The 25,251-nt window shown below is 39.1% G+C and overlaps 1 protein-coding gene across 1 annotated transcript in view; it reads left to right on the top strand.

Annotated features, from left to right (window-relative positions):
* phldb3 (pleckstrin homology-like domain, family B, member 3) overlaps positions 1–24,707 on the top strand; it is a 31,941-nt gene extending 7,234 nt beyond the window's left edge. The window contains exons 2-16 of the mRNA XM_042490349.1: positions 110–203; positions 3,859–4,007; positions 4,249–4,359; positions 5,692–5,826; positions 6,258–6,386; positions 9,112–9,282; positions 12,733–12,843; positions 14,879–14,986; positions 16,055–16,142; positions 16,689–16,854; positions 17,945–18,026; positions 18,425–18,574; positions 20,228–20,450; positions 20,692–20,777; positions 23,898–24,707. Of these exons, the coding sequence (XP_042346283.1) occupies positions 3,861–4,007; positions 4,249–4,359; positions 5,692–5,826; positions 6,258–6,386; positions 9,112–9,282; positions 12,733–12,843; positions 14,879–14,986; positions 16,055–16,142; positions 16,689–16,854; positions 17,945–18,026; positions 18,425–18,574; positions 20,228–20,450; positions 20,692–20,777; positions 23,898–24,032 (1,842 nt within the window). The 5' untranslated portion in view covers positions 110–203; positions 3,859–3,860 and the 3' untranslated portion in view covers positions 24,033–24,707. The remainder of the gene's footprint in view (positions 1–109; positions 204–3,858; positions 4,008–4,248; positions 4,360–5,691; positions 5,827–6,257; positions 6,387–9,111; positions 9,283–12,732; positions 12,844–14,878; positions 14,987–16,054; positions 16,143–16,688; positions 16,855–17,944; positions 18,027–18,424; positions 18,575–20,227; positions 20,451–20,691; positions 20,778–23,897) is intronic.
* Positions 24,708–25,251: the final 544 nt, after the last annotated feature.

Below are 25,251 nucleotides of genomic sequence, written 5' to 3'. Positions count from 1 at the left end.
ACTGTCTCTGCAGAAAGCACAATTCATTTACTGAATTAATGTTTCTCATGCAGTAGGACGCACAGTGTTTATTGACTGACTTTTATCTTAATTTTTTTTTATCTTTTAGATCAAACACAAGTGACATAAGTGGAGATGGCTGAAACTTCAGTGGAGCCTCAGAGTGAAAGAGAGTGATAAGAATTTGCTGATTTGCGCACATGGTGAGACAATATGACACACTAAGGACTCTGTTATTGAACATATGTAACTATCTCACAGTGGTCTTGCTGTCTGTGTGTGTGTGTGGGTGTTAGAGTTAGTCAGCTGTTGCCGTTTATTGCTGATCTGTGGTCGATTATTAGCACTGAGGACTGATACAGAGTCCCGAGCTCTTGTTGGTTTCAGTTTGAGAGTTTAGGGTTTTGTCTTGTGCTACTTCTGTGAAGTCTTTACACAACTCATACACATAAACATAAGCACAGACACATGCACACTCTGTTCACTCCTTCTCTGCTATCTTATTCTCCAGAGGCGCTCCCCTCCCCGCAATCAAGTCCAATTATTTTGGGCACAAAACCATGTTTTGTTCTTTGAACTGACTCACAGGCTGAACTTGCACTCGTTTTTTTTTTTTTTTTTTTTTTTTAATATTTCTACATGTGCTTATTTTTTTAATCCAGTTGGTGCCTTACTGTCAACTACTGTCTCACCCTCTGTTGTTTTGTCAGTGCATTGTGTTATTTTAGCCTTTTGTTTCTTGCATTTGACAAACCACTGTGTTAACATGAAAGCATGGACTTTACTTCTGAATGCCTCTTTCTCTCTCGTGGCTCCGCAGTGTTGATAGCATATCTCAGTGGACTTTAGCTGGAGGTCAGATAGCGAACGCTTGCACTGATGTTTGTTTGGATAGTAATGTAACTCGGTGTGAAGCTCTTTGCCTTGTTTTGCCCAGAAGTTTACTGGAATGAATAAGGTTGAAGAGCGCAGTAGAAATTATTGCTAATAGGACAAATGATCGAGACAGTAATTCAATATTAAGCTTAGATACTGGAGCTGAGGTGCATATTTTCTTTCGCACTACAGGTATTTGACCTCTGAACTCTTCTGCTTTCTGCCATATCAACATTTTGCACATAAACACATTGATGTGTGAGTCTGTAGGCTTTGTTACAAACCATTTTATTGCCTTTTATAACATTCAGTGACATTTTAAAAGATCCTGCAGTAAAAAAAGAAGAAAAAGGATCATCTAGTTTTCTCTTACGGTGACACTGATACCATGATATTTCATTGATGACTTTCCTGCAATAAATAGAACTATTATTGGATTGTCATTTTAATTGTGATGCCATTTTTACTGTGGGCGTTGAATTGTACCTTTACAGTAGCAATGTAACTTTGAAATGACCCTTTATCAAAAATAATTATACCTTATGCTGATACTGGTACAAACTGCAGTTGTCAGTGTGGTCTTGCTACAGAAAATAGAACTTTTGTGTGTAGAGACATAAAATCTGCATTTTTGCTATTTTGTGCTTCTGTATCGACGATAGCCATTATTTTTACAGGTTGTCCCTTTCTCAAGAACATGATATTTCAAGCGGGCCTTGAGTGAATTTCCTCAATTTTTGCACAAATGTCCAAGTGGACTGAAGGATGAGCCAATTAGATTTCCATGGTCAGAGGTTGTGCCCCTTTTGTTCGTCACATTCTAGTAATGCAAAATCTCAAGAACGTCTTGAGGGAATTTATTCAAATTTGGCAAAAATGTCTGCTTAGACTAAACGATGAACTGATTCGATTTTGATGGATGAAGGGAACTGTGATCTCATAAATGACCTTTTTGGTAATAACTCGAGAATTCATGGGCTGAAGTCACACAGATGTGTAAAAGAGTAAAATGATGAAGTAATATACTCAAAAAGTCAAATGCCAACTTCACTGTGACATAATGATGTTCTATAAAACATCATTACTCAGGAACAGACAGGAAGACAATTAGTCAGACACTTAATTGGGGACATTAATCTTGGGTGTCCAACCTTAAAACTGTGCTGACTGTATAGATATTTTGTGTGGTGGGGTTGGAAATGTATGTGTGAAGCATCCATGTTCCAGAATTTGTAGCTCCTTTGCAGCCACATCCTTATTTGAAGCACTGTCTCCTGTCATGGCTACATTTAAGTCTGGACAGACATGGATGTAAAGTGCAGCTTGACTGGCTTGCAGAGGCATACAACTACAAGGCAGTAATTCTAGTAATCCTGTTTAAGCTGGACTTTTCCTTTTAAAAATCCAGGTATTTTTCTGTGGAAATCTATAAGTGATGAGTCAGCGTGAACACTGTTGCCATGGACACACCACCTTTATATTGGGTGTGCTTTTGTTTTAAGAAATAAAGTGTATTGTTTCATTTTCCTTAGAAAGTGCTGTTTTTTTGAGTAGCTTCCATGTGATGAGATCCTGTGTATCAGCATCATATTTATATACCATTAATGACTTTTTCACCCCTTTTCATGACACATCAAATTATTTATTCCTCAAGTAGGTGACAGTCATGTCAGTTCTGAAAGTGAAGTGTCAGTTTTATCAGCCTTTTCTTGAACACTTTGTCTTGGTTTGTTCATCAGTTATATCACTTTATGAAAGCCTTATTAGGGTCAGAGATGGTCAGGTCAGATAAATGTAGATATTTCACATTCATCAAAAAACTAATTTTATAGGGGCAGATTTGTCCTTTTTTTTTTTTTTTTACAAGTTTATGGATATTAATGATGAACCAGTGAATATGATTCTTCTCCAGTTATAACAGATTGATGGAGTATTATACCTACAAAAATATCCTCCTGATGAAAAATATTTTCTTTCATGTTCATTGACACCTTTGTGAAGCTGCATGTTGCAAACTTTGTGCTTCACTTGAAACAAGATACTGGTCATTTGACATTTTCCACTATATTTCCTGCCGGCCTCCTCCCTCGGTCTGTTCACGCCTCCCCTCTCCAATCTCTCTTCATGTCAGTGTGCCAGTCGTTGTTTGGAAGCCCTCACTCATATCTCAGTTGTATATTTATCTCTGAGCTTCCCCTCCCGCAGCCTAATAAGGTCTGGATACAAGGAGAGAGGGAGGCACAGAGGGCAAGGGAAGATGGTGGGAAAAGATTGAACAGTAGGAATCAAAACTATTTTCCCACAAATTGGTTTCTGTCTGTGCATGTGTGCATGTTTCTGCTGTGGTCCAAAGGGCAAAATAGAATAAAGAGACCAGGATAATATAGGCCTTTAGGTTAACATATTCCCAAATGTTGGAAAGGTCTTTGATGTAGAGCAGTGTAAACACTATACAATGATATGTGCTCTGGTAAATGCACATGAATGTGACAGAACAAAAAAGTACGACATGAAAGTACTTCAAAGTCTACTCTGATGTGCTCCAACATTTTTGTGGGTGGTTTCTCCCTTTAGTTTTTCATTGATCGTTCTAGTTCTGTTCATAGACGTCAAAAGCCTCCATTTGAAACAACTTTTATCCATCACTCTTGTATCCACACACACCGGAGTCCTTCATTAGAAGAAAGAGTCCCTGAAACACAACCACAAACCACCCGTCGCCCACATCCTGAACTCTCCACTCTCTTTCACTTTTGCTTCCTCCTCACTGTAAGGTGTTATCTCCATCATAGGCTGGTTTCTGGAAGCCAGGGGGGGGATTTCTGTGTTTTAAAGTGCTTATGCAGTACTACTCAGCTGTGAAATCCCCTCTGTGAACTGTCACCTGATCCCCGATACGCCTTCAACCGTGCAGCAGATTAGATTACCTCAATACTCACCAAAGTAGCTCTCATGAACTGCCTTCCCTGTCTCTGCCTTTAGAAATGCCCCAACATAACATGGAAAGCACCAGGAGTCCGTGGCAGCAGGGGCTGCGGCCGCCATGGATCACCAGAGTGGCTGGAGGTCAGAGCCCTGCCTCCTCGGGGGCGGAGTCTGACACAGAGAGTAGCAGCACGGAAAGTGAGAGGGTAAGTGAATGAGATTAAGCTATTGATAATGGTGATGCAGTAATGTGTCTCTTTATTGCCAAATAATGGGGTGTTGGAACATGAACTCTTCCTCCGTAGCTTCTGCATATGAGAAGAAAGAGGCGTCTCGCTCCATGTAGTCAAACCAGTGAATCACCCCACATGACTAGACTTAAGTGTTTACTGTTTCAGAGCTTAGATGTGGTGACTTTGTCTACTTTTTTTCCCCTATGTCTTTCAGTCCTGCATTAAAAAAATGGAGGTGTGCTCTCTGAGGTCCCTACCTTCACCGTCAAAGCTCCAACAGCGAATTACAGAGATTGACCAACAGAAGGAGGAGCTAAAGATTGAGGTGAGCATTTTGGACATTTGTGGTTCAATCGTTGACGGACTCAAAAACATTGAATTGTCTCATCACAATTCAGGAATACAAGTTACTCAGTTTATTTTCATTTTAGCGTCAAATGTGTTGCAGACCACAGGATGAACTAGAGCGTAAACAAGATAATCAAGTGTGAATGACAAAATCAAGCTGATTTGAGAGAAAATTAATTGGCAACTATTTTCAAAATTAATTGCAAAATATTTGCTCCTCATTTTTGACAAATTATTGTTAGTTGAATATCTGTGGGTTTTAGTTAGCTACTAAAGCCTTGTAAACACTGTGCAATTTTGGGCTGTCAGTGACACGTGGCAATATCTTTGGTCGTGGCTCTAAAACTGTGGTCCTTTGTCACACAGTGAGAGAGCTTTAAAGATGGCCATTGTGACCTGACCATCATGACCAAATTCTGACTGTAACCTGACCATCATAACACTGTGTAACTGCTGTTAATGACCTACGTCCACTCATCAGCCAATAGAAATTCAGCATTAAATCAAGTGCTCATCAGCGTGAATCAGCTAAATGCTAGAAGCTGCCAATAAATACCTACTGCGAGTTCTCATTGCAAAATTGGCATGCCAAGTTGGCCTCTTTTCCCAAGACATGACTGTGTCCACGTTCTCCTCCTCATCCTCTTCTATTGACATTTTTCAGCACACATAAATTCAGCTTTAGTGAAGGCTCAATTAATTATTATTTTTTATTTTTTCCTTTTTCTTGTACCACTACAAAGGTGTAGATGGATGACCCACAGTGACCGTGTTTCGTTCTTGCTTAATGATGTCAATTCAGTACGTGTTATCATCATACAGTCTGCATACATCAAACTTGATGTCGTACCCAAGTTTATTAGATCCATGTCGCACAATGTGGCTTGCTCTAAACTTATATGAGTGCTAAAATCTCACAGTGTGTAGGAGGCTTAAGACTTCTTAGCCTGGGTCTTTTTTCACATTTTTTGACAAGATTAATCAGATAATTGAGAAAGTAATGTGCAGTTGAATTGGTTTAAAAATACTCGAAAATTGCAGTCCTAGAATGAATTAAATAATATGTAATCTTCACCATCTGTTGCACAACAGGGCGTTAAGGTTTCATTAAGGGTTTTAACGCACTATGACAGCTACAACAAACAAACAACAAACAGCGTGTTCTAAGACACAGTAAAATGATTTTCAAACGTGTCTCTGCTTATGTCTGCACATTTCAGTCCAAGTCACTGTAAAGGAATGCATATCTGTGACTTGCTCAAGCTCTGGTCAATATGATTCAGCACGGTAACGTCTCCTGTCCTTTCAGCTGCAGCTGGAGATCGCCCTGCTGCAGGGAGAGCTCCAGACGGAGAAGAGCCAGCTGCACAGGCACACGCAGAAGCTGCAGGCTCTACAGCAGGAGGCCAGACAGAAGAAGCACAGACACACCGACAGACAAAAGGTATTATGTAATCAAATTTATATCAGTGTTTGGTCATCATTGGTTGCAGATATGTATTGCATTTGTAAAGTTTTAGGCCATGGCTGTATTCTTCTGCCATGATTCACGTTCAACAGACTAATTTGTTGACTCTAACATTCAAACGGCTTAAAATGAAATTCACATGAATTTCACACGTAGAAATGTGTGGGCTCGGTAATGTTCCACTAACACCAGCACAAGATCATGTTAATGATAAGTCAGTTCCCATGCAATGATTGTTGGAGTGGAGCTGGTTTGAAGTTGGATGTCTGCAGTCATTCTGAACAAACACTGTAAACATGATTAAGACATTTGTTTGTTATTGTGTTGATGTTTTTCTCTTTTGAAATAGTTTTGCTTTTAAAAGTGAGGTGATGACTGAACTCTTGCTTTATGGTCTGTAACTGCAGGAGCGAGAGAGTCTGGAAGAGGAAAGACGCAGGGTGGAGGAGCTGAAGAGAAGGTGTGAGGAGAAGGAGAAGCTGATTCCAAGTCAGCCAGAGAGCCAAAAGGAGCAGCTAACACTGCAGCTGCAGCAGGTGAGTGGCTGAGCTGCACACAGTCTCTTCATGAATTAAGCAATGAAAAAAAACTTTTGTTATAAGTTTATGTTAATTTTCAACACAATATTTAATTTCTTTCATTAAATTTGCAGCCAACAAGTAAAATTTGCCCAAAAGAAATGTATTCTGAAAAAAAGCATCACTTTTAACAGATGGATGAGGGCAGCAGTGTTACATGTTCCATGTCAGATGTGTTCATCATTACCTGCACAGCAATGGAAGCTGCTCATTAAAGATATATATTAAACACACACAGACTGACATCATAACCGGTCAGTGCAGCTTTAGTCTGTTTCCTAGAAGCTGTGGTCATCAAACTAGGTGATGTTATCTGAATACAAAATCTGTTAGATTAGAATTGACTCAATGCAGTCAAAACTGAGTCTGTGTCTCAAGACAGGACTTAGAAAAGAGGATAAAGATGTTAATGGAGCAACGTGTTTCGCGTTGCTCCATTAAAATCTTTATCCTCTTTTCTAAGTCTTGTCTTAAGTGCAGTATGTAGCCATACAACAACATATGTGTTTTTTCTTTACACATTTGTACTTTTGCCGTAGTACCAGTACCTTGACTAAAGCTGTGCATGGGCATTTTTCTATTTTTCCAAGTCTGTGTCTATTCACAGCATTAGACAGTTTAAGTTGCAAAGTCAACAGCAATTATTCCAATGCTGGCCACTTTGAATATAGTAAAAAATAGTTATTTTTGTAATTTCAAATTTTAGTTTTTGGATCAAAATTATGTGGAGTATCTAATGTGCCTTAACTCATTTATTATGGAAGAAAATGTAATACATTTTGTTGTTGGCGGGTGGCACGGTGGGGTCGTGGTTAGCACTGTTGCCTCACAGCAGGAGGGTCCCTGGTACCATCCCGGGTTGGAATGGGGTTCAGTCTGTGGGCGCGGGCCCTTCTGTGCGGAGTTTACATGTTCTTTCTGTGCCTGCGTGGGTTTTTGGGGTTTCCTCCCACATTCCACAGACATGCGGAATGTGGGTTGATGTTGTGTATATGTGTCAACCCTGCGATAGTCTGGCAACCTGTCCAGTGTGTACCCCGCCTTCCACCCGATGACAGCTGGGATTGGCTCTACCTGAAATAAGATAAACAGACTTAAGATAAACTTTTATCTTATTAAATAAAAAAAGATGTTTGACAAAACTTTCCTTCTAGTAAATAAATTCTAGTTAAAAAAGGCAATAAATCACAATATAGGTTATTGCAATACTTGGTGCATAGCAAAACATTTCAAATCATAATACATTGGTTTGTGACTTAAGTGTCATAATATTGTCTTGTGGGACCTCTGGTAATTCCCTCCAGATGAGATCTAAAACTGAAACTGATAGTTTGTGCGCCTTTTTGGCTCACGACAGCATGTGTCAGATGCAGGGTGTGTTAGTGTCAGGGTTGACTACTATACATAATGTTGTCTTTTGGTTGCACAATGTGTGATTGTTCAGTACCTGTTCAACCTGATGTGTCAGTGTCAAGAGGTTTGCACATGCACTTATGCATGCACACAAGCAAGCATGCACACACCCACCAACACGCACACACGCACACAGTGCATAGGATGTATACTTTTCCTTCCGTTTTAAAAGCAGTGTTGGTGCAGTCCAGCTGCGCCTATGTTGTGACATGCCAGATTTATTTGGAAAGATCTTTTTAGAAACTGGTTTGTCACAAATTGCGCCACAGAGAAAACCATATACATGTACACACAAACAGAGTACACACTTCACAGGAACAAGAGCAAAGGTATTTTAATTATGAGACAATGTGGGTGCACAAGTTCCTGCTTTCACCTGTACTCTACACTTTTATATATTTATCTTAATTGCGGCGATTCTTTTTGAAAATGCTCTTCAAGTTTGTTTTTGCATGGAAGCTTTAAAGAAATACTTGGAATTGGTGGTCGTGTTTGTAAATGATATTGGCAGCGACAGTGAAAGTGAAAACCAACCACAGATTTAATGTTGTCTGCTATATTTGCACTTTTTTTGCGCTGTGTCTGCAATTTTTGTCACTTCCACTTGAATGCATTCTGCTTAAAAGCCCGGCACCTGGTCGGTAGGCTATGTTTTTATAGAAAGAAAATACAGTCAGAGTTTCTGCAGATAAATTTGCCACCACACACTTGTAGTGGGTCATAAGTGATGATTAAGAGGGATCATATTTGCATGTACCAAAGCACTTGATTGTGTACTGAGATAGCGTCTACCTTGAGGCAACATCTGAAGAAAAAAATTCCATTGGCATTAAAGTTTTAGTCAGGAGATTAACCTTAAATCACCTAAGTACCATCTTAATATGACCATATTCCTATCATTTTTGGAATAAGTTTACTTTACTTTTCTAATACTGATAAATAAAAGAAACTGCTTCTCAAATGGAAGTGCAGCATATTGTAATTAGCATTATTTTCAAACAAAATTTCACAACATTGCAACATTTTACTTTATAAAATGATCTTAGCAGCTGTAACTAAAGTCTGTCTGAGAAAACAGTGCCTTCACAGATTAGTTTGGAGAGAAAAATAAGGAAAAAAAAAAGAACTATTAACATGTCAAGTGCTCCAAAAAATCTGAGTTCAGTTCATCAGTTTCCAGCATATAAAAAAGTGAATCTGCAGGACAAAATGAAAACAACAACTGTTAAAAACTGTTTTTCTTGGACTAATATCTCTTTCGTCAATGCAGGAGAAAGAGGTGATGGAAGTGGCAGTGCGGGCCTTTGAGGACTGGGAGTTCCGTGTTCTGGAGCAAGAGAGCGGCATTGATGAGGAGGATGAGAGCGCAGCAGACGGAGAGAGTGAAGGGGAGATGAAGAAGGAAATCTCACATGAGCAGCAGGCGATCAACACAGCGCAGGTAAACAACAACAATAACAACAATAATGTGTTCTAGGAGGAATTTTTCAGAGACTTTCACAGCTGCTTCTGTCATGTTTAACAGGTTTGCAGCTTATCTGCTTGTCATGTGCTTCATGTCAGTGTACCCTTGCAGACTGAGGTGGGATTAACCTTCACACAAACTTGCCTTCAGTGCAGACCTGTGACGTCAGAGCAGAGTGGGTGGAATAAATAGCAGGAAAACCACACAATCAAAGTCCAACTTACAAGATAGAACTTCCAAGCTCTACATTCATAGTTTGCAATGTACAGCTTTTGTTTAGACTGTGTCGTATACATGATGGATTTCAAACTATTGTTCACTGTAGGGTATTCCTGTTATTTTGGCGATCTATTAGATGCACTTCAAGTGCTATAAGAAATGTTATTTTGTTTGATTGTGGTTAAATGATCATTCCATCTAAAACTCACTAATGTTAATGAAAGGTTTCTGTTTTTTTTTGTGCAGCAGCCAATAATACTATAAATCAAATCACTTTTTTTACAGTAACTTCTGATTTAAAAATCCATGTGTCATGCACGTATGAGTTAACTTTATTTTAAACTTAAACTTTATTTAGATAGGACTGTTCCTAATGGAGCTAGGCAAATGAAGGCAAGGAACAACTTAGTATCAAGAGAAAATGGCGAAGTCCTATTGTGCATAGGGGTGCCTGGTAAAAATAAAGAGTGGAGAAGGGTTCCAATTTACTTAATTTACCTGTTGGGCCACAGATTAAAGAAAACAATGTCTTGAGTTTACCTCAAACTAACATTTGGTTGGACTGACAGCGACATGTTGCTGTTGAGTGCAAACCAATTGCCAGAATAAATGTTGACATTGTACATTTCTGCAAACCATGGACATGTAACATTTGTACTTTATTAATGTAGGAGATATGCTGAAACATGAAGCTTGTGTTTAGGCACAAAAAAAACATTGTTATCGTAAGTTAAAATCATGGTTTTAGTTTGAAGTACCCGTACAATTGCTGCTTGAAATGTCAATGCCAATTTCGTTGCAACTCAAAACAACTGGTAGTTGTTAGCTAACTAGAATGATCGTGTTAGCGTGACATCATGTTGATTTGGTCTATAGTAGCACAAATAACCAAATATATTGCATAACCACCCACATCTCTGCCATTTGTGACCAGTAACAGACTCAAAAATAAGTCCTCATGACTGTGAAGAGTCAGACAAACCAGCAGAGCAGAGGTTCAACAGGAAGCTTTACCAAAACTGTTTTGTTTTCTTTCTTTTGTGCCCTTAGAAAAAAGTTGCCTGTTTTGCACCATACCCGATGGCGAGACATTTTTTTTCTTGTCAGAGTTAAAATAAGGAAAGGGCAGACCAGAAAGTGAACTTGAAAGCCACAAATCTGACCTCCTCCTACAATAATCATAGAGTTGTTGGCATTGATCAACAAAGCTATAAATCCTGCTCACATTCTGTTTTTTGAACTCTAAAAAAAATCATCGTTTTTGGTCTTTTGGCCCTGAAGGACTTGCTACCACATTAGACGGCTTATTTGGAATTATAATACACACACACACACACACACACACACACACACACAATGTACACACACGTACGCAAACGTGCATACTCTCCTCTTGACTCACAGTCCACAGTTTTCATTGCAGGTTAAGACTAGCCCTCTTTTCTCTCCCCTGCTGTTAAGTTGTGACACGAGCATGAACTCTTTACCTCACTCTCGCCAGCATCACCCTGACACTGTCACATGACTCTGTACAGCAAGCTTAATTACATCAGAGGCCACCATGAAAGGAATCTAAGGAGCAAAACTGAAAAAGAAAGCAGAGCAGAGACTACAGTGAAGGAGATGGAAAGATAACATGCATGACAGAATTTGGAATATTTTGGAGCAAGACATAGATGAATGATAATCAGGATTATTTTCCTTAAAAATTAAGATAATGTTTTTTTGGGGGTTTTTTTGGGGGGTGGGGGTCAATACCTGTCTTGCACTAGTATTTTAATTTGGCAGAAAATGTCCCTGATTAATATATACAAGCTGAATTTAAGTGTTTAAATCAAAAAGAAAATTTCTTTACAGAAAGTAGATGTTTTTAGTAAAGATGTTATTGATGTTATCAATCACAAAAATGTGACCGTATCATGCAAGCAAGCTTTAGCTCAAAACCGGTTTGGAGGAAGCAGCATGCATGAAAAAGGTCAGACAGTTTACTTTTGAAAAAAGCAGGTTTGATTGGACACACCAGAACAGGCACTCTAAACGCAGAGAGACAATACAGCACGCAATTAATGTGATTTACACTGTGAGCCAAGATAATGATCATCGTTTTCAAACCATTCATTGTGCAGGTCTGTGATGGAGAAAGTCAAGAAATAGAACAAATTGGCAGACCATAAAACACTTCAGATTCACGCAATAACTTTAAGAGTCCCAAAACATGTCGGCACTTGTATGATCAATCCTAAAATTATAACTGCAGTGAGGCGCCAACTGTAGAGACACTGGCACCCCGGTGTGTACTTTGTTTAAATAGTGATTTATTGGTTTGAATATATGTTTTCAAATATCTAATTCAGTGACTGAGCTTGAAAAACAAGTGTGTGAACCATGAATGTACACAATTTCATGCCATGGACCATGAATGCTAACAGAAGCTTCATTTACAAACTTCTTATGGTCATTTTCTTTTGATGAGTTTAAAACAAAAAAAAATCTTTTCAGTGTGTTTCAACCTGTCGAGCCTCTCGCTAGATTTAGCAGCTTTTCAGACCCTCTCAGTAACTTTATTTCTGTAAAGTGACTAGTGACAAATTTAGCCACTTAAAACAGAGAAAGCATCATTCCTATGTATGCTGCTCAGAGTAATGGCAATCCATGGCTCTTCTGTCATCAGCACAGGGTCTCTCAAGCCCGCACCCCCCCCTCTCTCCTCCATGCAGTAGGTGTGGGAAAGGCAGGAGTAGTAATAATTGGTGAAAATAATATTGAATTGTTCCTCAATTAGCTGGAGTATGTAAGAGGAGGATTGCAGAGTGAGGGAATAAGAGGGGGATTGTGTTAGAGGGGTGGTGGTTGACTCAGCTGCAGTGTTGTCTGTCTGTTTGTGTGTTTGTGTGTCTGTCTGTGCTGATATAATATCAGTCCATTGTGTTTGAGTCAGCAGTGCTGCAATCATGTCTCTCTCTCGTGCCTCTCATTAACTTGCAAAATGTATGTTTGATTTGCATCGTGTCTCGACTGAGAAAGTCAGCTCAGCTCAGGGCTCTGCGTTTGCTCACAGATGAGGGATGTTTTCCCGATGTTACACCACAACATAATGAAAAGATTAGGTCAAGTCGGGCCAATCAGATGAATCATATGCCATTTCTTGTAAGGAGAAGAAAACATATGGCTGTCCACGCTGATGGGAATTATGTTGTGAATTTTCAGGATCGAGTCCAGCAACTGGAGAAACAGCTGAAGGAGATGGAGAGGGAGAAGGAGAGGGAGCTGAATGCCCTGAGGAAAGAGAAGAGAGACCTGGTGCACACAACTCAAACAGTAAGAGCGATTTATGAGTACTGTGACTCAACAACAGAGCTACATTTAATTCTGGTGGTTCAGTCATCAGTATGTCTTTGATTGGAAACAACATTTGAATTTTGAGAAAATTGAGGACACTTGTGCATATTACTGAAAATGATGGCTATGAATAAAATCAACCCCTATGTCCGCCATAGTTTACTTAGTTTATTTGAATGTCGGATCAGAAGTATGAAATCTATGTACATATTTTGACCTTAAAAATTCCCACTATGAAACAAATTTGGTGATAGTTGAGATAATATATTGTTGACAGGATAGGCCTTTTCAGATGCATTGTTTCATTTTCAAAAGGGTCCGAATTTATATTTTTACAATACCTCATTAACTACACCTATATTTTATTTAAAGCCAGTAAACTCAGAGTTGAGGGTCCACTGTCTCCTACACAGTTTTCACTGTACCGTGGATGACATAGTCAAACCAAAATTTTGCTGCATGCATGAAAGCAGTGTAAAGCAATTCATACGAGGCTCAGTGTATTTTATGCAAAATGTTTTTTAAACTTGGCAAAATGGGAATCAAGGAAGTAGAATCTCTTATGCAGAGTGAGAAACACAAAATCACTAAGAAAACTCTTCAACAAACAACAGGTATTTCCCAGGTCTTTTTTATCCTATTCTCCACCATGAGACAATAAACATTTGGGCAAAATTGCCCCTAACCCTAAGTAATTGATCATTTTGTAAGTATAAGCTCTGGCTGTTGTAAAAGTGGTCTTGAATTTCATTTGGAGTAGTATTAAAAAAAAGTCTTAAGTAATCTAAAATCTAACCCTTCTTAAGCTGTAGCTGTAGCTGGTGATTACAGAACAGTGATCTTTTAGTCTTAGAGTGCAGAGCTTCAAAACATAATGTAAATTTGTTTTTCACTGGACTTGAGTTCGATTTGATCAAAAACACCCATGACTCTTAGTCGGCTCACACTGCCATGTGTTATCAGTGTTTATTATGAATACTTGCAGCTCCAAAGTATGTGATTTACTCAGTCACTAATTAAACTGTGCTGTGACTTTATCACACAGCCAGCGCTTTGCCTTTGATCAGACTTATGACAGCACCAGTTAACATGAGGTGGAGACAAAAGCTGGACAAGGAAAATCAGGCATGGAGAGAGAGAGGGAGGGAGGGAGGGAGGGAGGGAAAGGGATAGAGGGAGGAGTAAGCAATGTAAGGGAGGGTGCTGCTTTGTGAATGTGCGTAGACATGTGAGTGTGTGAACGTGGATGTGTGAGAGGGAGAGAAGCAACCTGAAAGAGGTTTCACATCCTTTGAACAACCGGTAAGCCAAAAATGCACATAAATTGATCTATTAAGGTTTTAAATTGTGTTTGTCAGTAAAGTTTAGTTCATGAGCTTGCGTAATGAGAGAATGGGAACAGCTGGAGGGAGGGCAGAAGGGAGTGGCAGTACGGAGGAGGAGAGAGGGACAAGACAGTGTCAGACAACATGACCAAGTGTGTATGACTACAGCATGACTGTGTGCAGGATATGGTTCACTTCAGACATGTATAGTAAAACTCTAATGCTGAAAGCTTATTGTGCCTGAGAGAAATTTACCTGTATCATTTAGGCAACATGTATCTGGTTGGATGTTGTAAAAAGGGGCATAAGACACAGATGTAGAAGAAAACAAGATCAGAGGATCATGTACTAGTGTAGAGTACTGAAAGAGACAGATAAGGGTTAAACAGTGGACTCCATGTGGCGACTGAATTGCTCATGTGTTTGTGAGTCAAGCAGGGAGGGCGGGTTAGAGGGAAAGATAGAGAGGCAATGATAATTTTTTAACTCATTATGATCCCTCTTGGGAGTGGAGTTTTCATTCTCAGCCAGATGTGGTATGTTGAACGATGTTGTGCTCATCAGTCACAGTGTTTGTTGTCTTTCCTGCCACTACAGTTCATTTAAACTGTTAATATTTGTGCCTTGAAGCCTGTTTTCATCGGAGATACGTTACTGTATTTCAAATGAAACTGAATCTGGTCCTATAGGTTCTCAAAGAGAAGAAGCCGCTTACCAATTGGTCGAACATCACCATCACTGGCTCAGCTCCCTGCATGATGTCACTATCCCCTCTGACGGTTCACAAGCCTCCTCAGGTATGCACCTTGTCCCCATGGATACAGCATGTGTTTACATCTGACAGTCATTTTGGTTATTGATTAAACTGCCTTTGATCAATCTTTTAGTCAATAAAATGTTAGAAAATGTCCATCACAACTTTACATAGTCCAAGGTGACCTCTTAAAGGAATACTTCACCCTCCAAATAGTTATTTCTACGTTAACCACTCACCCTGAGTTACCTTGAATTTGTGACGACAGCTTTGCTTTCTTACATACCTTCACAGTGAACGTAGAATCCAAAAAATTGAGAAAATTCTTATGAATTGAAGTAAATGGGCGCCAACATTGGGGGTGGGGGTGTACAACAACAAAACATTATCAAAACATCAGTCTACAAACTGTAACACTACTCAGGATGTATAATCCCAGTCTCATTTATCTAGTTATATACTCAGTACCTCCCAAACACAAGCATTTTTGCTAAAACAGGTGTGCACATGAGTAGCATGCCTGAGCAAATGTGCATTTGAATTTTACTTGTGCTTTCAACTGAAATACTGCCGTCCTGCTGGTTCATTTGCCAGTAAGCAACAAGTGTGAGTGAGTAACGGCAGAACTCCTTGTTTGGTGAAGGGATGTTATATAGTTTCGCTGTTGTTACATGTGACCCCCTTTAACTTCACATTATCAAAATTTTTCTCAGTTTTTGGATTCTTTGTTCACTGTGGACACGTAAGAAAAGCAAAGGTTTGTTCACAAATTCAGGGCAGCACATGTTGATTAACTGATATACAAATAATCTTTTTGAGGGGGAAGTATTCCTTTAAAATGTCTTGTTTTGTCCAAACCTCAAAGATACTTAGTTTAATGTCACAGAAAGCAAAAAAAAAACCCCACTCAAATATTCACCATTAAGCTCTGAATTTTTGGTATAAAGGCTTAAAAAAAGGCTTACATTATTAATCATTATCAAAATAATAATTGATTATTAAAATGACTTATTAAAGTGATGACAGTTGTTTCATAACCTTCTGTTTTTAGCTGCAGTTTACAAAAGATGAAGTTGAAATGTAGAGCTGTTCACACTTATTTTTTTTTTAGGAGCCATGCAAAGAATCTGCCAGTTTGCCCAGAAGACGGAGCTCACATCGCAACAACAAACTCACTGACAGGCCGCTGTCAGCACAGGGTGAGCTGTTATACCAGCCCCTATTTTTCTCCTCTCTATTGTGCTCTTGATTGCTTAAGCGGAGAGCACCGTGATACCGAACAATAAACGCTCTCTCTCTGCACTTATGTCTTCATTTTGCCTGTTTGTTCAGTTCCCTCCCTTTTAGTCAAATCAAAGGTGTGTCAGTAGAGTCGGCAGGTTGTTGTTTTTTGGTTAGTGGAAAGCAGGAATTACCTGTATAGACCGGATGGGACAGAGAAGAGTGTATATACTGAATCTCCTCAGTAGTGTCTATTTCTTACACACACACACACACACACACACACACACACACACAAACATAGAACATAATAATCCGTTTTATTGATAATTCGTATGGCTCGTTTTTGTTTTTGTCCTTAATCTCAGTAATTTACAATATGCCTCACTTTTGCCATCTGAACATTTAACATTCAAATGATGTAATATTACAATATTACATGTGATTCATAATCTTGATGCACTATCGGTGCTGACGGGTACATGTTGTTCTCCCGTGTCTTTTTTTTCTCCTCGCTCCTTCAGGGTTGGTGAGGACGCTTCCAGACAGCCAGAACCCCGAGGCCTTTACTTCCCCCCTCCCCTCCCATCGGCTCAGCAATGGGCACAACAGCGTGCACAGACCTGGGACAAGTAACGGTGGCGGGTTTCTCGCTCCCTGCAACAGCACAACAAGCTCCCGTGCTGCCAGGTCAGCTACTCTACAGCGTTTGATGAGCACTTCTTTGAGGACAGAAATGAAGAGTGGCTTTTTCATGTGCTTTTACTTCTTTAGAATTTACATGCAGACTTCTTTATAGTTCATACCTTAACTCACAAGATGGAGAAATGTAGAGTGTGTGAGGGGTTTTATTTTCAGAATAACAATCACTTTTATCTAAGGTGCAGTCACCATGAAAGGTCATTCCAGGTTATTTATTATTGATTCTTATTTTTGTAGTTTTGGTGAGCACTGGTTGTATGAACATTGTTTTCAACTGTTAAGATTACAGCAACATCGCTATAAAAATCATATGTCATAATGTCGGTAATAATAGTTTGAGGGATAAAGCAGGTGAAGTATTGGACAGTTTAGGTAATAATTTTACTGTCCCATTTCACTTTCCCTTCCAAAGAGCTGAGGAGTTTTTTAAAAACTTGTATGGTCATGTCATTGGTTATGGGCCTCACCCCTTTTGATGTCTTTTTAGCTTGAATTACACAATCCCAGATCATACCTAGGCATGTACAATGCTATAATTATGGACAGTAATGAGGGCCAAATCTATGAAATTAGACCAAGCACAAAAATGATTCCAGGAATTTTACAAATTTTGGCAGAGAAATAAATAATATAGTTTAATATAATAAGGGGAGACATTTAGTTGGATACTGTATTGGTGAAACTCATCTTGGGTGCCCATCTTTGACAAGCCTCATTGGTAGCTGACACATAAACTTCTAAATGGAGATTTAAGATAATTCAAACCTTTTGTTTGTTTTCATTCATAATACTGCGTTATAACTGTAATACCTGCTTTATTTTGTTAAAGCAAAGTCAGTTAACATGCTAAATATGGAGTTTTGGACTGATCTCACTGCTATATTTGTACCTTAGGAGCAAGACGGCACTCTAATTGCATGATCTATAGAAACGATTTAATGGCATTGCTGCTTCTGATTTTTGCTTTTGAGGATTTCGCACCCTTCTACACATACTAGGGTTGTTTGTATCAACCTTCACTGTATTTTGCAGATGCAATTATCCTGATTGCTGAATTTAACTCCTCTTCCTCTCACAGCCCATCTCTGTTAGATCTTGTGGAGATCGAGAAGAAACTAAGGGAAGCCAAGGCGGAGAGAGAGCGGCTGCTCAGAGAGAGGGTGAGTCACCTGCCGTGGGAAACACTCGCTGACACCTCTAATCTCCCACGACACACTGCATTAGACACGGCTGTCTGCTCACTGACACCCACTCAGCTCGCACATGTGGGTCTAGGAAAACAGTAGCAGATGTGTGGATGTTTGTAATACATGTTCACAGAATTGCAGATTACCACGTGATTGTAAGTTTATGTGGAGTTTAAAACTAGAGAGGGGGTCGTTCAGAGGTACGTATTGATCTCTGCTTACTTTTGTTTTTGGATGCCCTTATCATGGAAAACATTGTAAATACAGCTCTTTTAGAGCAGTATCACCATTGTCTATCTAAATAAATTACACAGAAACCACATTATGTGGAAGATTGCTGAAAATTGTCAATGATAAATGTTTGCATCCAGGAAGAGAGACGGCGGTTGTTGTTGGAGGAGAGAAGGCAGAAAGAGCTAAACTCACCCAAAACAGAGCCACTGGAGCCCGAGACCCCACAGAGGCCAAAGCCAGAAGAAAAAGAGCAGCTACATGCCAGTTCTCTCCCAAACTCTCCAGAGGTATGTATGAAATGACAACCATAAGATAACATAAGATGAGATGCGAAACAATAATCCTTTACTAGTCCCAGAGTGGGGAAATTTGCAGTATTATAGTCACAAAAGGGATAGCAAAATAACAAGAAACTTTGATAAAGCAAGATATAATTATAGGGGATGCACAGCAGGGAGTTTGGCTGAGCCCTTTGAGAAGAAAGAAGAAGGAGGAGGAAGACGGAAAAAAGGAAAAGGAAAAGGAGAAAGAACCATGAGAAATACAGGAAGGTCCATCAGCAGAACTGACCGGACCATAACTATCTAAAACTTCTTAAATTAAGAATATCCATGATATCATGCTTCTCTGTCATGTTTATTCTGCATCATCCAGGACTTGAACTCACAACCTTTAGACTCCAAGTAAATGGTCATGATCTTGTTGAGCAACCTGCCAAGTTACAAGCCATAGACTGGCTTCTCGCTAAGACTTCAGCAATCACCAGGGCTGCGTCTAAAGGCAGATTTTAAACGAGTGTCTCTTTATGATGTATAATAAGCATCTTTGCACAGATAATAGCAGCAGTTGGCAACAGTTATTCAGTTTGTTGTCTATATGTTCTTCTGCTGCCCTCAAGTGCTGTTTGGACACTGCAGCTCTTATAACTTGAAGCTTGTTGGTGCCGTTGAAGTTTTAGTTTTCTATTTGAAATAGTAACAAATCTAACTTTAACGTTGCCTCTGCAGACGAAGCTTGTCCTACATTGTGCTACTTTTACAACTAATAGATAAAAAAAGGCTACATGTCAAGGCTGAAATGCATTCTGTCACAATAATAACTGCGGGATAAACAATTTCAATTCAGAGGTGTACAACTTAAATATTTATATACACTGGCTGACTTCCAAACCTTGACTACTCTTTCATATTTACATTATCACTGACTTATGTATTTGCCCATAGCATAGTAATTACAATATTTCAGAAAAAAAAATCTAGTGTAAAAAATGTTGAAGTGTTTCCGTTTTGATGATTAAGTAATACGCACTGCCATCTCTGCTTTAAGGAGCCACAGTCAGGAAAGATCCAGGATTATAAATCAAACAGAAAGGGATGCTCTGATCTATCAGCCATCGACTGCTCTCTGAAAAGTTTGAATGCTGATCAGATCGTGTAAAACGTGACACTGACAGATCGCACTGGACATTCACCGATACATTCATAGTTTCACCTGCTTGCCCTAAAAGTGCAGACACACCTTCTCTCTCTCCACACATGCCACACACACACAACCCCATTCTGAACGCTTCTGTAGAGGCTTGGCCACAGGATTTGAGTCAAGTTGTCAAAAAATAGCTAAATATCAGGTCCTGCATTAGCCACAATGCAACTATGAAGTCAAAATGTTCTTCTTGTGTGTTTGAACCTTTAAGCCATGTGAATGGTAAGGCATTATTTAAGAACAGTATCAGAAATATTTGATCAAATGTGTAAGATTTTGACACTGTCTGCTCATGGTGATCGTTTAAGCGATATCTATAAAGAGGGTGGGACTCCAAAAAGGTAAAGCAGTTATGCATTTAAATATATGTGCAGGAAAAGCTCAACAAAACTTGAGTCCACACAGAAATGCCCAGTGTCAGGATCGCATACAATCTAATTTTTATCATCTGATCATAGCGGGCCCTCCAGCAGCGAAACCTGCCCCTCTTCCTCTCACCCAACTTTGACCTCCGAGCCCACGTGGAGTCTCTGGGTCACGGAGTGTCCGGGTGCACGGACTTGAGGCTGACATCTCGACGCTGTGCAGGCTTCCTGACCAAACGAGGGGGAAAGGTCAAGACCTGGAAGAAGAGATGGTTCCTCTTTGACATGGATCACAGACGACTAGCCTACTACACAGGTTAGACTGGCTGGGAGAGTGGTGTGTGCGCATAATCACTGACTGTTTGAATGAATGTGTGTCACAGTTACTTTTTACGTGCAACTACTTCATGCAGTCATAAGAAAGAAGACTTCAGATAATGATAAATCATTTTTAAATGCATAATACATTTGCAGAGTAGTAATAACATTGCTGACTTGAATAGATCCATTATGTCCTGAAGGGTATAAGTTACATTGTTTTTTTTCTTGTGCTGCAGACTGTGATGAGAGGAAGCTGAAGGGAGTCATCTACTTCCAGGCCATAGAAGAAGTTTACCTCGACCATCTACGAACAGCCACTTCTGTGAGTTCTCAGACATTAAAACACCAACTGACTCTGAAAAATCTATCAAAGTCTGTCGAGTGTTTCACCCTGCCGAGGGTCAAATATCTGGACTTTGAATCTGCAGGGAAACAATTTGATTAGGACCGCAACTAACAATTTCATAATCCGATTGATGATAATTGATTATTAAAAACGTTGGCAACGAATAAAAGTATTGATTCGTTGTGTCACTTACTGTGTAGCGGGACTGTTTACATCACATGCAGACAGGAACTGAGGTGGGTGTCAGTACCCGATCTATTCTGAGCATGCGCAGGCAGTCCGCCATCTTGGACAGCTACCTGTGGCAGCCTCACTTGGACAGACAGGTGCGTCAGTACCTGATCCGTGCCTCCTTGTTGTGTTTAAAGTGTTGGCTGCAAAACGAATTGCCCCTCTGGGATAATAAAGATTTCCTTACCTTAACCGTGAATATTAATGTGGGGAGAAATAATGTTTGAAAATCGGTGTCCATGCTAAGAGAAATTGTCTCAGGAAAAAATGAAGCAAAAGCAAAATGTGCATAGAATATACTGATTATTGATAGATGAAAACATCTTGTGATTAAAAAGATGTGAGGGGATGTGCAAGTGAGGAGTTTCACAACAATTATGTAATAATAAGAATTGCTTATAATTATATAGAAAGATATATAAAATATTATATTAATTATATATATTGACAGTACATCAGCAACTGCTTGTCTAATTCTGACATTTTATGGGTGCTTTTGGAGGTTATTGAAGATGTTGAATCCATTTCTGATATTTTCAAATTTAATGTTTTAAACCAGAAGTCTGCATATTCTAACTGCAGTTACGCTGTTGGGCTGATTTTGATTTATTTTTATTCAATTTAGACATTTTAGAGAACACAATGAATCACCTGCATTAGACAGGTAGCTTACTCTGCATTTAAAATAACTTCAAATCAGTTATAAACTGCACTATATTTATAAACACATGAACATAGTCTATATTTCAGTCTTCTTCTTCCTCTGTCTCCGCCAGTGGCAAGTTCTTTTTTTTCAAAACTTTATTTACACCAAAGAGGCATAACAATAATAATTCATGCAAAATATACAAACGGGTAGTCTTATATTCTTCGTCCTTCCTCTGCCTCCGCAGAGGTAGCTAGTTTGACCAGTTTGACTAGTTTGTGGCAGGGTTTAGACTTTCTTATAATACATCAATGTATAAAACATGATAAAACACACGTTTGTCCAAGTGAGGCTTCCGTAGTTAGCTGTCCAACATGGCGGACTGAACAGGCGCAACGGAAGCCGGTGTTTAGAGGAGACATGGCGGAGGCAACTTCAAAAGTTTGGCAGCGCTTCACGTTAGCAAAACAAGGAAGCGCGTTAGCTGCAAAATATGTAAAAGTGACACAGCACGGCACGGCACGGGAGCAGGACATGGATCAGTTATAAATGACGGTTATAATTCAGCATCTAAAACGCCAAAGTGAGGAGGAGGAGGAGGAGGAGGAGGAGGACAGCCCAGCAGCAGGTAAGTCTCGACAAAAACCGACGTGTGTTCAGTTTCAAAGTACGCAAACGTATCGGTATGTTGTAAAAGCTGTCAGCATGTAGTTTGAATTGTTTCATGTTTGATTTTGTAGTTGTTTATTGTTTGTAATTGAATGTGATGTTAACAGCTCGTGGATGTTGAAACAGCCTGTTTATGCACTGTTGTCAATGATAATCTATTTCTGAACAAAGTGCTGGGAGAAAAAGATGCTTATTTATTGTTATTTCTATTTTTATTCTTTTTTTTTTAAATCCGATTCATAGATTAATCTAAAAAATAATCGACAGATTAATCGATTGTCAGGGTAATCGTTAGTTGCAGCCCTGCTACACTGATTAACCAGTGTTTCACCAAAAAGACATTTTGGCTTGGCATTGGTTGGATGGTTTCGTTAAATATCAGTTTGAGGCCCAAAGGTAAAATTATCCAATATCATAGAAAAAAAATCCTGCAAAAATAAATACACATGCAGCAAAATGTTTTTTCCCCCCTTTTTTTCCTACATAATAAATCATCTCACAACACCACAGTGTTGTCTTGTGACCCTTTGAAGTGGCCCAAAGCCATAGATTGAGAACCACTGGACTAAACTACCTAAGCTAGCCTTACCTCGACCAGCTGCTTACATATTGATAAATCTATAAATTATGTGTCAACAATCTGTTTACTTATCATATAAATAATATTTATCAATAAGAGTACTTTTACTTTTAAAACTCACAGTATGTTAAACTGTTTACTTTTAAAGGAATTTGATCATGGGACTTATACCTGTAATGGTTTATTCTTACATTATTTTAATAATACATTTACTCTCTACTGTATTGAATTAAGTGGCATCCAGCAGCGCAGTTACAGATTTTAACCTACTGAAACTCCTCTCATGTGCCAAGCATGTAGGAGAACTAGGTGGCCCACATGAAAATGTGAATATCCCTGTCTAGAGCCAGTGTTTGGTTTTGTCCATTCTGGGCTACTGTAACAACATAGTAGACCACACTGTATGTAGATATAAACGGCTCTTTTAAAGTAATGAAAACACAACAATTCTTATTTACAAGTGATTATAAACAAATGAAAACACAGCTATGGAGATTATTTTCCATTTCTCCCAAAGAAATTCCCCTAAATCCTACACAATGGAGCTTTAAGTACAGGATCTTAGTATTCACTTTAGGGAGCTAATCCAAGTTGTGATAAACCCCTATTTACTCTACTTATGCAGCCTAAGAATTAGTATCTGCTGCAGTTTGTTTATAAAACAGAATTTGGCCCGGAGCATTTTAAGTGAAAAGACTGTTATTTTAAACTAAAGCAGCAACAGCCTGTTCTTCTTCTTTTTCTTCTTCTCAGAAAAGCAAAGACAGAACTGTGAATGCGGCACTAACAAGCTTCAAATTAACTATTGTAACAATAATATTTAGTTATTAGTTTATAGTTTTATGTTTCTGATGAAAGTTACTGATTTTTTTTAAACCTTTTGGTTTCAGTGGGGAGAATGCAAAGTCTCTGTGGTGAGAGTCCTGTCAGAAGTGACTTATTACACTGTTACTGTCTGTCTTTTCTTCAGTCTCCACGGCCCACTCTGACATTTTGTGTGAAGACATACGATCGTCTTTTCTTTCTGGTGGCTACTAATCCAGTATCCATGCGGATTTGGATGGATGTCATCGTCACAGCAACAGATGAGCACAGCCGTTATTGACCTCTTTCATATGTGACTGTGAAACCCTTGAGTGAAGCTACTGAGCACACAACGCAGTGTGTCTTCTCCCCTTGTCTGAGGGGCTGGTTTGGCTGAGATCCACCTCAAGGGCTGATTCTGTACCTGGACTCAAGAATCTGTGGATAAAGTGCGTGAAACGAGGAGGTGCAGTGGTTTGAGGTGCTTGAACAGAGCGGAGGAAACTGTTACTTGATGCTTGAGTGGCAGCAGAACCAGCTGCACACCACAAACAGCTTAAAGCACCAGCCTGCATGCTGGGAGTCTGTTACTGGGAGGTTGTACTCTTTGAGTGTGACCTCCCCCTGCTGGTGAGAGTCCAACATTACAGGAAGACTGGTGTGCACTACACTACAACGCACTAAAACAGGGGGCAGACACAATAATAGCAGCAACTGTACAATATAATGCAGTCCAACATAACAACCCATAGATAAGCCTCATCAGACTGTCTTGATTTGTGCTGTGTGTTGTGTTGGATTGCTCTTTATTGTCAGGTGTTTACATTATTATGTCCATATCCTGTTTATTTGTTTTCATAAATTACATTTTCATGAGTTAAGTTATTATTTGGAAATTTATATGGGTTTGATATGCAAATAAATGAAGGCATAGATTGTTCTGTTATGAATGCACTATTAAATGTTTATTCATAAAAAGTTTGCTCTAATATGCTCTCTTTTTTAAAAAAAAACTTAAATCTTTATAGGCAACATTGAATGATAACAATAGCAAGAAGAAAAAAAAGATTGGGAAATTCACTTACATTTTTTTCCGTCATTCATGCGGTCTTGATTGATTCATATGTAGCTCATTTACGATGTTGTCATGTTAAGTTTTGCAGAATGTTAATGTTTCTTCCAGTGGTGCTTCTTATAGTCCAAAGATACAAATTGTCAATATTTCAACACTTAATCACTGAAGTAATCATAGTCATTGGTCCTGTGACGAGTGCCCTGTTTCTCCTTTTAAATAGTGTTTTAACCAGAGTAATAAGATGGTATACAAATTGTTATGCCTCCCTGCCAGTGATAGCCTTGGCTGGAGGCTTTGTGTTTTCAGGTTGTCCGTCCGTCACTCCCATTCTGTTTAATGCGATATCTAGAGAGGACTTTGAGGTATTGTCTTCGAATTTGCAACGAATGTCCACTTGACCTATTTTTACATTGTTCATCTTTTCTTATGTTTTTCTACTAATTCA

Source organism: Plectropomus leopardus, chromosome 7 (genome assembly GCF_008729295.1).
Source record: "Plectropomus leopardus isolate mb chromosome 7, YSFRI_Pleo_2.0, whole genome shotgun sequence".
NCBI lineage: Eukaryota > Metazoa > Chordata > Actinopteri > Perciformes > Serranidae > Plectropomus > Plectropomus leopardus.
Note: the sequence above shows the minus strand (reverse complement) of the source record. Positions and strands in the feature narration are given on the sequence as shown.